The sequence below is a fragment of the Scyliorhinus canicula genome, chromosome 7 (assembly GCF_902713615.1).
Source record: "Scyliorhinus canicula chromosome 7, sScyCan1.1, whole genome shotgun sequence".
NCBI lineage: Eukaryota > Metazoa > Chordata > Chondrichthyes > Carcharhiniformes > Scyliorhinidae > Scyliorhinus > Scyliorhinus canicula.
In genome coordinates this window covers 83989855-84004233 of record NC_052152.1, presented here as the reverse complement: position 1 = coordinate 84004233, position 14379 = coordinate 83989855, and the positions used below count along the sequence as shown (strand labels likewise).

Below are 14379 nucleotides of genomic sequence, written 5' to 3'. Positions count from 1 at the left end.
CCACCCCAAGAATCAGTCTGGTAAGCCTTCGCAGCTCTCCGTCTATGGCAAGAACATCCTTCCTCAGATAAGGAGATCAAAACTGCACAATTGCAGCAATAAATCCTACTCCTGTACCCTAACCCTCTCGCAATGGAGGCCCGCATACCATTTGCCTTCTTTACCACCTACTACACCTGCACGCTTATCTTCAGCGACTGGTGTACGAGGACATCCAGGTCCTGATGTACATTCGGCTTCCTAATTTATGGCCATTGAGTAATAGTCTGCCTTTCCGTTTCTGCTACCAAAGTGGATAACCTCTCAATTATCCAAATTATACTGCATCTGCCACTCATTTGCCCACTCACTCAACTTAGCTAAGGGCTGCACGGTAGCACAGTGGTTAGCATAGTCGCTTCACAGCTCCAACGTCCCAGGTTCGATTCTCGTCTTGGGTCACTGTCTGTGCGGAGTCTGCATGTTCTCCCCGTGTCAGCGTGGGTTTCCTTCGGCTGCTCCGGTTTCCTCCCACAATCCAAGATGTGCAGGTTAGGTGGATTGGCTATGCTAAATTGCCCTTGGTGTCCAAAAAGGTTGGGTTACGTGGAGTTGCTGGGATAGGGTGGAGGTGTGGGTTTCGGTAGGGTACTCTTTCGGAGGGCCAGTGCAGACTCAATTGGGTTGAATGGCTTCCTTCTGCGCTGTGAATTCTATGATTCGTATCCAAATCTCTGCATCCTCTTCACAGTTCACTCTCCTGCCTGCCAATTTGAAAAAGACATGTTAATTCCTACTCTTTGCTTCCTGCCTTCCAGCCAGTTTTCTATCCATCTCAATACACTACCCGCAATCCCATGCGCTTTAATTTTATGTGGGACTTTGTCAAAAGCCTTCCGAAAGTTCAAATGAACCATGTTCACTGGCTCCCCCTGATCAACTTTACTGATAACATCCTTGAAGAATTCCAGTAGATTTGTCAAGCAAAATTTCCTCTTCATAAATCCATACTGACTCTGTTCGATCCTCCCACTGTTTTCTTAGTGCTCTGCTATAAAATCTTTGATAATGGATTCTAGAATTTTCCCCACTACCGACAAGAGGCTTACTTGTCTGTAATTCCTTGTTTACGCTCTACCTCCCTTTTAAAATAGTGGACTTATATTAGCTACCCTTCAATCTGTAGGAACCGTTCCAGAGTCTATGGAATCCTGCAAAATGACCACCAATACACCCATATTCCTAGAGCTACTTCCTTAAGTACTCTGGGATGTAGATTATCAGGCCCTGGGGATTTATCCGCCTTCAATCCCATCAATTTCCCGAACACCATTTCTCTACTAATATTGATCACTTTCAGTTCCTCCCTCTAACTAAACCCTACATTCCCCAACATTTCTGGTATCTTATTTGTGTCCTGTTTTGTGAAGACTGAACCAAAGTATGTATTTAGTTGGTCAACCATTTTTTTGACCCCCATTATAAATTCCTCTGCTTCTGACTGTAAGGGACCTACATTTGTCTTTACCAATCTTTTTCTCTTCACATACCTATAGAAATGTTTACAGGTTTTATGTTCCAGGCAAGTTTACTCTTGTACTCTATTTTCCCCTTCTTAATCAATCCCTTGGTCCTCCTTGCCAGAACCACTCCATGTTAGACCTCATTGCACCCTTAACCCTAACATTTTCAAGAGTTTAATTTCAGAGATGAGGTGAGAGTAACCAGTGTTGACATTAAGGTAGCATTTGGCCGAGTGTGAATTCCCAGTAAAATTGAGGTCAATGAGAATTAAGGGGAAGCTCTCCGCAGGTTGGAGTCATACCTAACACAGAGGAAGATGATTATAGTTGTTAGAGGCCAATATCTTAGTCCCAGGATATCACTGCAAGTAGTGTCCAGGGCCAAATCATCTTCAGCTGCTTCATCAATGGCTGTCATGTTATCAGACTGGGGATATTCACTGATGATTGCCCAGCTTTCCGTTCCATTTGCAACTGATCAGATAATGAAGCAGTCTGTTCCCACCTGTAGGAAAACCTGGACAACATTCAGCTTTGAAATGGTAAGTAGCAAGTAACATTCACGGCACAAAAATGCTAGGCAATGATCATCTCCAACAAGAGAGAACCAAATCATTTCCTCTTGACATTCAATGGCTTCATATTGTTGAATCCCCGACTATAAAAATCCTGGAGGTTACGTTTGACCTTGAACTGAACTGGACAAATTTAATGTGGTTGCAAGAATAGGTCAGATGCTGGGAATTCTGTGAATAGTAATTCACCTCCTGAGTCCCCAAAGGCTGTCCACCAAATACTGAGGCACAAGTCAGGGGTGTGATGGGACATTCTTGTTGTCTGTAAATTATTAGACACTTCGACCAGTTTATCAATAAAACGTTTTACCTAGGTGCCCTTTTTTGCGAGAAGAGGAAAGGACAAGTACAGGTTCCTGGTTCAACCCAAATAAAACCATTATTCTCCCAAATTATCTGCCCAAGATTCAAATACTACCTGTGCTTATGAACTGGATTGAGCTGCAGGTCCAGTCTTCTGAGCATCAGTTGGCTCAAGGCCTTCGTCTGTGAAGGTGGGTCTCGCATGCCACTTCCAGTTCTCTGGTCTGCCGTTGAGTCTTGTCCGTTGCCTCTGCTGTCCGCTGTAGAAGGTATCTGGGTGTCTTCTTATCCCTCTCTTAATGCCCTTTTTTACAACACTAGCTTGTTGGAGGGTGGTGGGGGCAGGGATAAGGGGGAAATTCTGGGCGAGGGGGTAGTTGCAATTGGTCAGGTTGTGTCCAGGTGGTGAGGGGGGTTTGGTTCAGGTCAGGCAGCTGGTCAGATCATGTCGGGGGGTTGGGGCGGCCAAAAGTTTTAATTTTTCTCTACGTTTTCTGGGCAACTATTTGTGTAACACAGAACTGTCAACCTTTGGGATTTAAATCGCTTTCCTAGTGCAGTGCAATCACCCAGAAGAAGTTTGCATATCTGTGCAATTGTCGTACAAACCCTTACCTGGGAACTTCTGAAGGGGATTTTCCAGAGCAACTTTGGGATACTTTCCCACTATGAAGCTGGGAAGATCGGAAGTCACAGCTCTGGGCAAGTATTTTCTTTTAAATGTGCCGTTCTTCAAGTTGTTGCTGTGTAGGGAATGGCTTTATGCTCTTAATTCAGCAGCCTTCGTCACAAGATGATTGAAGACATAATGAAACATTTTGCAGAGTGATTGTCATACTTTTTAATGCATCGTGTAAAGTAGCAGGACAAAAGGTTTGCTCTGAAAAAATTAGATGGAAGTAGCTAAGATTTTTCAAAAACAAAGTGCAATTTCCAATTAAATCCTGCGGCAGATTTTTTCTGCTCTTCCATTCATTGGCTCTTATTGTGATATATTTTTGTTGTCATACATACTATATGGAGTCTGCACGTCCTCCCCCTGTGTGCGTGGGTTTCCTCCGGGTGCTCCGGTTTCCTCCCACAGTCCAAAGATGTGCGGGTTAGGTGGATTGGCCATGCTAAATTGCCCGTAATGTCCTAAATAGTAAGGTTAAGGGGGGGTTGTTGGGTTATGGGTATAGGGTGGATACGTGGGTTTGAGTAGGGTGATCATGGCTCGGCACAACATTGAGGGCCGAAGGGCCTGTTCTGTGCTGTACTGTTCTATGTTCTATGTTCTATATCATTCTTATAAAATATATTAATTCTATATCTTTAGAGAATTTGAAAAGTTTAACAATGCAATAGATATTGGTCTGAGACCAGCAGAAGGGCTGCACTCTCCATTTCCTGAAGTCAGACCCTATATCCCTAAGAAAAGGCCGTCAAAGCCCTGTGTTTCATACCTATCACCAAGAATGCACAAGCTTGCAAGCCAAACCATCATTCCAGTCGAAAGACCGGTAAGTTAGTTTAATTTATGTTCTACCAGTTAAGGTAAAATGATGTGGCATTAATCTTATGATTAGAAATAGAAACAGAAAATGCTGGAAATTGTTCAGCTGCTCAGTCGGCACCGGCGAAGAGAGAAATGGGTTAATGGGCTAAATTCTTGTTGCAGGGCTGGGAACCCAACTTCAGGATTATTTCTGGGTCCCAATCCTGCTCCAAGTTGGCGTCTCATGGCTGATGCAATTTTCAAAGAGTTGGCAAGTTAGTGGCCCAGCGGAAGTTTCAACATCCAATTAGTGGCAGCAGAGGTGGTGGCATTTAAACATGGCGGGCCTGACTTAAAGGGCAAATGGCCGCCATTATTGTGTCAACAATTATTTTGGAATGGAGGAGAGCAGCGAGCCAGCGGCATATCAAATTCCCATGCAAGAGGGGCCACAAATGAACCATTACCTCCCTTGAGGTAAACGCAGAAGTGGTGAGCGCAGAACAGAGTGTCTTGATTCCTTCGAGGGGCAGCTGAGTCAGCCAGATAATGCAGGTATGGCTGGCGGTGTTTCATGACGTGAGTAGCCGGTGCTTTGCCAGCAGGATATGGCTCAGTGCCAGAAAGACTTCAAAAATCTTCTGACAGCTGGCAAAGTGAGGGCAATGTGTCACCTGGATAAAAGGTGTCCAGTCCTGACCAGCACAACCATGAGCTTAGCAGCCTGAGGTTCCATAGTGCCCTGGAACATGGGAAATATCGTTATGTTGTTTTGGCAAGGCTCACATCTCAAGCACTTGTGGAGGAGGCAATGCGAGGCAGAATGTTCTTGACTCACCGGAGGTGGTGAAGGAGGGCATTCTTTCACCTTGTCGGAGAAAAGAGCACACAACTCCAAGAAAGAGCTTCTCCCCAATGTCAGCATTCAAAGGTCCTTGGAGGGGGAGGCCTTTTGTATTATCAAGGTGGCAGTGCATCAGGAAATTGACAATGGTGCGATGGCAGTTCATCAAAGACAGGACAAAATTATCTTATCGTCTTCAGGTGACTGGGATGAACTTTCCTCCTTCGTTTCTCCTCGATTTCCTTCATACTATACATAAGCTCTCTGTTGCAGGTCTGCAGAACAACTGGGCTGATAGAGTTGAGTATTCTAACCAGCTTCTTATGTTTACCAGAGGATCTGCTGTAGAGGGAGAAATTCAACATGCCATTATGGTGCTGTCATCTTCATTAGCGGAGGAAGAAACAACTGAACCAGCACCAACATATTAGCTAAGTCTTCCTGGAGCAACAGACGAAGTTGTGAGCCCAAATCTCTGCAGTGCCTTGTGCAGCGGCTAATCATGAGTGGAGAATGGGAGAGTCCAATTATGTTGTATACAGTGTTAGATTTCAGGAATATGAGTGCCCATGAGCTCATTCATTGAAAGAGTGGCCAATCTTTTCGAGAACAAAATGTGATATCACACTGAGTGATGCAGAAATAGTGCAGTCACACAGACGGAATGTATGCCACATTCTGTACCATTGACCAATCAGTGGCATTGATGGTGCAAAGATAGATGGAATGGATTCCATTGTGCCCATGTGGTGGATCCCTCTGAATTGCATGATAGGGTTGAAGTAAGCATCAATGACACTGATGGGTCCATCACCCAGGGCAGTGTCACCATCACTTTGGCCCCTCTGACTCCTCTATACAAGTAGACCCGGTGATGCAGGTATGGCGGTCTGTGGCGGAGCGCCCACTGATTCCACGGCAAGAAGGATGACCGTCATGAGCATCTCAACCACATGCAAAAACAAGTGAACAGCTTACCTCCACCTCTGCCTCAGCCACAGGGGAGTACCCCACAGGGGTGGATATGAGCAAAAGGAATATCGTCAGTAGTTTCACTTGGTGACCCACTTGGCTGACTTTTATCATAGTTCGTAAGAATTGAATGTAATAGCAATGTTGATGATTGAACCCAGGCTCGTGTGTTTGCCAAATTTGATGTCAGTAAGGCAGAAGAATGATGAACTGGGGGAGGGATACATATGAGTGTGTCTGTGGAAATTGTGCTGCAGCAGGTTGAGGCTTCTCTTCCAGAAAATGTGGAGATCAGTGGAAAGACATGGATATGCTCCCTCCCTCTGGGAAAGTTGAGCCTTTGAGCCATGAGCCTTCCCAAATGAGGCACCCTCAGGAGAAATGTCTCTGAATTAATGTGGCCCAATCCTCCCTTCCATTCTGGTCAGTGCTATGATTCTTCAGGTGGATCCGTGGAAGGCATTTCAAGACTGTTACCATTTGCCTTAACTGCAGCATCCTCTGGTAGCACTGTTGCTCTGTCATTCAGGAAGTTCATTCTTTGTCAGTATACCCTCTGATGTGGGCCTTGCCTGCATTGCCCCTTCTACCCCTCATGCATCACGACAATGTTAGTCAGGACCAATGGATTGTATTTTCTGTTGGAGAATTTGCTCCTCATCTCAGCCTCAGGTTCAATGATAGCCTCCCATGACAGTAGATGCACTGTGCCGACTTCCTGGACACTCCCCTGTTCTGCTGCACTAACCTTCAGAGGCTCACTTCCTCCTCACCCAATTAGTCCAGCGCTTTCAGATCAAACTCTCTTCAACATCTTCATACAGTGTATGAAGAGCTCTCTCATCATTCCTCTTTTTTTTATACACTGCACTTAAATGCACCCACCTCCGTGACTGTCTCCCCATCCGTGTATCTGCCTCCTCTTGGATGTGGTTGTCACCCTGCATGTTCACCGTAACTCCTCTCTAAAATTGCTTTCTGTGTTTCAATTAACTTGTTCATATGATGAATTGACGACCTGCCACTGTCAGGCAAGGTCACACTGCATAGGTCTTGCACTTCCATCAAAATTGCTCAGATGAGTGCCCATGTTGAGAAGCTGGCACATCTCTTGGTGGCTCACCCACCTCCTCTGTCCAGCAAAAATCCAGTCCAAATTTCAGGTTAGTGACCTTTCATCGTAGTGGGAATAAAAACAAAAGCAGCTTTTCTCCAATTTCTGATGAAATCCCAGTATAGATGTTGCTTGACTGGCTGAGTATTTTCCAGCTTTTCTATTTTTATTTTAGGTTTCTGACATCCATAGTATTATGCTTATGTTATGATTAGAAATGCTGAATCATCTGGTGAAATGTATCCTTACAAACTTTCCTTCATTTTACTATAATATTTTTATTTCCTTTCCTGTCAAGGAATTAGCATGTAGTGATGAAGGTTCCATGGGCACAAGTGACCATTTTCCAAAGGTGAGTTGCAACAACAGACACCAACAGAATATCTGGGATGAGTGGTGTCGAGGGAGGGAAGAGAAGTGCAGCAGTTGGAGGGGGAACAGATTGAGCTTTCTCCTAAACTTATCCACACACTATACTTCCAGCAGAGTTTGAGGTATGGTTTTCAGGCCAGGATTGCTAAATCTGTAGAAGGTTAATCCTCTGGACACTTTCGCCAGAAATCTGGGTGAAAAACCTATTAGTGTTGTAAGCAAATTTAACAAACCACACCTTCAGTCCCTTCAAGTCATTTATGTACATTTCAAAAAGTTGAGGCCCCAGTACTGATCCCTGTGGCTCACCACTCGTCACATTCTGCCAACTGTTCCCAGTTAGCTAGCCAATCTTTAATCCATGCCAATATGTTACCCACTACGCCATGGACTTTTATTTTTCGCAATAACCGTTGATTTGGCACTTTATCATATGCCTTTTGGAAATCCAAGTACAGTACATCCACCAGTTCCCCTTTATCCTCATAAGGAACCTGGGACCTACTGGTCCATGGCTCATCTACTCTTTCACCCACATCCGGATCTGCTTCGCCTCCTTTCCTATCCCCATATCCAATCATTCTCTTTGTTCCCCAAAAATCTATCAATCTTAATTCTGAATACACTCAGCAACGGGGGGTGGTGGAATTTTATGGATAAAAAGTTATTTAAATCACGCAGTAGCTCTCAGGTTCTCCCACAGATGGCTTAGCTTTTGAAAAAAAATGACCATTAACTGACAACATTTTAAATATCATATCATTGCAAGGTTCTTGCTTGTGAGAAAAAAAGGAAGATAAAATAAATACTTACATTTATATGGTGTTCTTCAAAATGTCAAAGTATTTAAAAAATAATTGCCTAGTTCACTTGCGTCATTACAGCATCATTCGTTGTTCTGCTGCAGTCACTTGATTCTCGACTTTAGCAAACAAATCAATGTACCAACAAAGTATATTGGCAGTCAGAGCATTATTGAATATAGGTATGCATTCTTCTCATTACGAACATATGAAACAGGAGAAGTAGGCCATTCAGTTCCTCGAGCCTGCTCTGCCATTCAATAAGATTGTGGCTGATCTGTTGGTGTTTCGAGTTCCACATTCCCACCTATCTCCAATAATCTTTGATTTCCCTGTCTAACAAGAATCCATCTATCTCCGCCTCAAACTTAGTCATTGATTCCACCTCCACCACCTTCTGAGGCAGGGAGTTCCAAATTGCACAACCCTCTGAGGGAAAAACATTCTCCTCATCTCCGTGTTAAAAGGGCGACCCCTAATTTTAAAACCATGCCTCCTAGTTCTGGACTCCCCCACAAGAGGAAACATACTTTCCATGTGCAGCTTGACAAGACTATTCAAGATCCTATATACATATTGTATCACATCAAATAAGAAAATACTTATACACTATTTTGCTACGCAAGCTGGAATATTTTTCTTCTCTCTCCTGATGGACTTTTTATTGCCTTTTATGATTCTCTTTAGCCTAATTCGTAGCATTTTGTCCATTTGTCATACAGCTTTACTGTGATTGCCGTTACAATTTGGAACAACCTGTTAATAAGATTTGAACATCATTAAATGAATATACATTAACTGTTTCTCTTTCCCATACACTCTCTCTTCCACTCTCTCTCCCCCACATATGTATTAACAGTCATGATCTTCTAAAGAATTTTGCAGACAATTAGTTACTTTTGAAGTGTACCATCTGTCGTAGGGAATGATCAGCCATTTTTCACACATGGGGCGAAATTCTCCGACCCCACGCAGGGTCGGAGAATCGGCTGGCAGCGGCGTTAATACCGCTCCCGCAGGGTTTTTAATTCTCTGACCGGCCTAAAACCGGCGCTGTGCAAATCCCGCCGGCAGCCTCTGAAACAGCTGGCGCCGGCGGGATTTAATTATATTTTTGTTTCCACAAATCTCCGGCCCGGATGGGCCGAAGTCCCGGCGACGTGGCCACGGGTCACGTCGGCAAAAATCACAGTAGCTTTAAAACGGCGTCAACCATTGATGATGGTTGATGCCGTTCAGTGTCGGGGGGGGGGGTTGCGGCATCGGGGGGGGTTGCGGCACCGGGGGGGGGGTTGCGGCATCGGGGGGGGTTGCGGCAATCGGGGGGGGTTGCGGCATCGGGGGGGGTTGCGGCAATCGGGGGGGGTTGCGGCATCGGGGGGGGTTGCGGCATGGGGGGGGGTTGCGGCATGGGGGGGGTTGCGGCATGGGGGGGGTTGCGGCATCGGGGGGGTTGCGGCATCGGGGGGGGTTGCGGCATCGGGAGGGGTTGCGGCATCGGGGGGGTTGCGGCATCGGGGGGGGTTGCGGCATCGGGGGGGGGTTTGGGGGCAGCGGCGTGCAGAGAGGGGGGCGACGGATGCCCGGGGCCAACGCACCGTCGCCCCCCCCCTCTGTACGCCGCTGCCCCCTACCCCAACCACCCCCCCCTCACCACCCCTACCTCCCTCCAACGCCCCTACCCCCCTCCCCACCACCCCTACCCCCCTCCCCACCACCCCACCCCCCTCCCCACCACCCCTACCCCCCTCCCCACCACCCCTACCCCCCTCCCCACCACCCCTACCCCCCTCCAATGCCGCCCCCCATCTCTCGCAACGCCGCAACCCCCACCCTCAATGCCGCAACCCCCCCTCATCGCCGCAACCCCCCGCCTCTCAACGCCGGGTCCCCCCCCTCTCAACGGCGGGTCCCCCCCCCCTCAACGCCGGTACCCACACCCCGTCCCCCTCCCTCTGAAGGCCGGTACCCACACCCCCCTCTCCCCCCCCCTTCCTTCCTCCTCCCCCCCTTCCTTCCTCCTCCCCCCTTCCTTCCTCCTCCCCCTTCCTTCCTCCCCCCCCCTCCTTCCTCCTTCCCCCTTCCTTCCTCCGTTAGTGGGGGGGTGGTGCGGCGTTAGTGGGGGGGGTGCGGCATTGGAGGGGGTAGGGGTGGTGAAGGGGGTAGGGGTGGTGAGGGGAGGGGGTTGGGGTAGGGGCAGCTGCGTGCAGAGGGGGGGCGACGGTGCGTTGGCCCCGGGCATCCGTCGCCCCCCTCCTCTGCACGCCGCTGCCCCTACCCCAACCCCCCCTCACCACCCCACCCCCCTCCAACGCCGCCCCCCTCTCTCAACTCAACACTGCAACCCCCCCCCCCTCAACTCAACGCCGCAAACCCCCCCCTCAACTCAACGCCACGCCACAAACCCCCCCCCCCTCCTCTCAACTCAACGCCGCAAACCCCCCAACGCCGGGTCTGTCTCTCTCCTCCTCCCCCCCACCCCCAAATGCCGGTCTGTCTCTCTCCTCCTCCCCCCCCCCCCAAAATGCCGGTCTGTCTCTCTCCTCCTCCCCCCCCCCCCCCAAATGCCGGTCTGTCTCTCTCCTCCTCCTCCCCCTCCCCCCAATGCCGGTCTGTCTCTCTCTCTCCCCACCCCCCCCCCCCAAAATGCCGGTCTGTCTCTCTCCTCCTCCTCCCCCCCCCAATGCCGGTCTGTCTCTCTCTCTCCCCCCCCCCCCCCAAAATGCCGGTCTGTCTCTCTCCTCCTCTCCTCCCCCCCCCCAAACGCCGGGTCAGTCTCTCTCCTCCTCCTCCCCCCCCCCCCCCCAAAAAAAACGCCGGGTCTCACCACTTCCGCAGCTGGTGAAACTGACAGTCCGCTGCTGGCCCCTCCAGGAACGGAGAATAGCCGCCTAAAAGAAGGCCCCCACGCCGGAGTCATCTACACCAATTTTGCTCGCCGGAAATCGGTGTTACGACGGTCTGCAGAGAATTTCGCCCAAGGTCCCAGAAACAGGAATGAGATAAATAAATAAGGCTAAATGTTGTCTTGAACACAAGGAGAAGTATCTACTGCTCCTCCTTGAATATTGCCAATGAATCATTTACATACACTTGACAGGACAGATGGGGATTCCTGTCGTCTCTGAAAGATGGATACGTAATTGTATTTAAAAAAAAAACACATTGATCTGAATTTTGCTGCTTGTCATGAAGCAAGGACTTAACCACTGAACTTGAACAAGGACTTGCATAGAGACCCTGTGCTGTCTGTGTTTGAACTTTATCTCCTCACAGTATTCTTCAATGCCAGATTCCCAGAGTGGAGCTGCAGTGATGGTATCAAGCTGTCCCAGTAGACAGTTACGTTAAAATACTCTCGTAGGCAGCCAACCAGGGAATGAAAAACACTAAAATCAAATTACTTAAAAAATTTTTTTTACATAGAGTGAAATAAAGATTGGTGCATATACATACAATAAAGTGGATGAACTAATCGTGCAGATAGATATAAATGCGTATGATATAATTGGGATTACGGAGACATGGTTGCAGGGTGACCAGGGTGAGAACTGAATGTCCCAAGATTTTCAGTATTTCGGAAGGACAGGCATAAAAGAAAAGTGACGGCCTGTCACTGTTGGTTAAAGAGGAAATTAACACAGTAGTGAGAAATGATATTAGCTCTGACAATGCGGAGTCTGTATGGGTAGAGTTAAGAAATACCAAGAGCAAAAAACATTAGCGGGTGACATATATAGACCCCCAAACTGCAGTGGTGATGTTGACAATGGCATTAAACATGAAATTAGAGATGCATGTAATTAGGGAATATCGATGATCATGGGTGATTTTAATCTTCGCATAGATTGGGCAAATCAAATTAGCCACAATGCCGGAGAGGAGGAATTCCTGGAGTGTATGCGGGATGGTTTTCTTGACCAATATGTGGAGGATCCAACTGGAGAGCAGGCCACCTTAGACTGGGTACTGTGTAATGAGAAAGAAATCATTGTCAATCTGGTTGTCGAGACTCCTTGGGAATGATCGACCACAACATGATAGAATTTTTTATCAAGATGAACAGTGAAGTAGTTGATTCGGAAACTAGGGTGCTGAATCTTCATAAAGAGAACTATGAAGATATGAGGTGTGAGTTGGCCTTGATAGATTGGGTAGAGTTACTTAAAGGGATGACAGCAGATAGGTAATGGCCAACATTCAAGGAACGCATGGGTGAACTACAGCAACTGTTCATTCCTGTCTGGCACAAAAGCAAAATGGGTAAGAGGGCCAATCCATGGCTTACAAAAGGAAATTAGAAAAAATATCCAATCCAAGGAAGAAGCATACAGATTGGCCAGGAAGAATAATAGCTCTGAGGATTGGGAGCAGTTTAGAATTCAGCAAAGAAGGACAAAGGGATTGATTAAGAAGGGGAAATGCAGTATGAAAGTAAGCTTACAGGGAACAGAAAGACTGACACTAAGAGTTTCTAGAGATATGTGAAGAGAAAGAGATTGGTAAAGAGAAATGTAGGCCCCCTAAAGACAGAAACAGGGGAATACATAATAACGGACAAATAAATGGCTGAGCAATTGAATACATACTTTGGTCTGTCTTCACAAAAGAGGACACAAATCAGATACCAGAAATAGAACAAAGAACAAAGAAAAATTACAGCACAGGAACAGGCCCTTCGGCCCTCCAAGCCTGCACCAATCCAGATCCTCGATCTAAAACTGTCACCTATTTTCTAAGGATCTGTATCCCTCTGCTCCCTGCCCATTCATGTATCTGTCTAGCTACATCTTAAATGACGCTATCGTGCCCTCCTCTACCATCTCCGCCGGCAATGCGTCCCAGGCACCCACCACCCTCTGCGTAAAGAACTTTCCACGCAGATCTCCCTTAAACTTTTCCCCTTTCACCTTGTACTCGTGACCCCTAGTAATTGAGTCCCCCAAAAGCTTCTTGCTATCCACCCGGTCTATACCTCTCATGATTTTGTAGACCTCAATGTTGGAGAATGAAAGTTTAGTAAGAGGGAAGAACTGAGGGAGATCAACACTAGTAGAGAAATTGTGCTGGGAAAACTGATGTGATTGAAGGTGAATAAACCCCTAGGGCCTGAGAATCTGCATCGCAGAGTGCTTAAGGAAGTGGCTCTGGAAATAGTGGATGCGTTGGTGGTGATCTTCATGGATTCTATAGACTTTGGAACAGTCCCTGCAGATTGGAGGATAGCTCTCGTCACTCCAATACTCAAAAAGGGAGGTAGCGAGAAAGCAGGGAACTATAGATCAGTAAGCCTAACACTGGTAGTGGGGAAAATTCTTGAATCCATTATCAAGGACTTTATAGTGGAACATTTGGAAAGCAATGGCAGGATCAGGCAGAGTCAGCATGGATTTATGAAGGGAAAATCATGCTTCACAAATCTGTTGGAATTTTTTGAAGATGTAACCAGTACAGTTGACAAAGGGGAGCCCGTTGATGTGGTATATTTGGATTTTCAGAAGGCATTTGACAAGTCCCGTATAAGAGATTATTGCGCAAAATTAAAGCGCATGGTATTGGGGGAAATGTATTGAGATGGATAGAAAACTGGTTTGCAGAGAGGAATCAAAGAGTAGGAATTAATGGGTCCTTTTCAAATTGGCAGGCAGTAACCAGTGGGGTACCACTGGGATTGGTGCTGGGACCCCAGCTATTCACAATATATATTAATGATTTGGATGAGGGAACAAAGTGTAACATCTCAAAGTTTGCAGATGATACCAAATTAGGTGGGAGAGTGAATTGTGATGAAGATACAAGGATCCTACAGCATAATCTGGACAGGTTGGGTGAGTGGGCAAATCAATGGCAGATGAAGTATAATTTGGGTAAGTGTGAGGTTATTCACTTTGGAAGGAAAAATAGGAAGGCAGATTACTCCCTGAATGGTTGTAAATTGGGAGAAGGGAGTGGGCAGAGAGACCTGGGTGTCCTTGTGCACCAGTCGCTGAAGGTAAGCATGCAGGTGCAGCAGGTGGTAAAGAAGGCTAATGGTATGTTGACCTTCATTGCGAGAGGTTTCGAGTATAGAAGCAGGGATGCTTTGCTGCAGTTTTACAGGTCCTTGGTGAGGCCACACCTGGTGTATTGTGTGCAGTTTTGGTCTCCTTCTCTGAGGAAGGTGTTCTTGCTTTCAAGGGAGTGCAGCGAAGGTTTACCAGACTGATTCCAGGGATGGCGGGACGGTCATATGAGGAAAGATTGACTAGGTTGGGATTGTTTTCGCTGGAGTTCAGAAGAATGAGGGGGGATCTCATAGAGACTATTAAAATTCTAACAGGACTAGACAGGGTAGATGCAGGGAGGATTTTACCAATGATGGGTGTCTCCAGAACCAGCAGTTACAGTCTGAGGATTCAGGATAAACCATTTTGGACA

The 14379-nt window shown here is 47.0% G+C and overlaps 1 protein-coding gene across 4 annotated transcripts in view; it reads left to right on the top strand.

Moving 5' to 3' along the window:
• Nucleotides 1–14379, top strand: part of LOC119969087 (cilia- and flagella-associated protein 47-like) — an 868530-nt gene that overhangs the window by 158986 nt on the left and 695165 nt on the right. For all 4 annotated transcript variants that reach the window (XM_038802287.1, XM_038802288.1, XM_038802285.1 and 1 more), the window contains exons 12-13: nt 3699–3882; nt 7086–7139. In XM_038802287.1, the coding sequence (XP_038658215.1) occupies nt 3699–3882; nt 7086–7139 (238 nt within the window). The remainder of the gene's footprint in view (nt 1–3698; nt 3883–7085; nt 7140–14379) is intronic.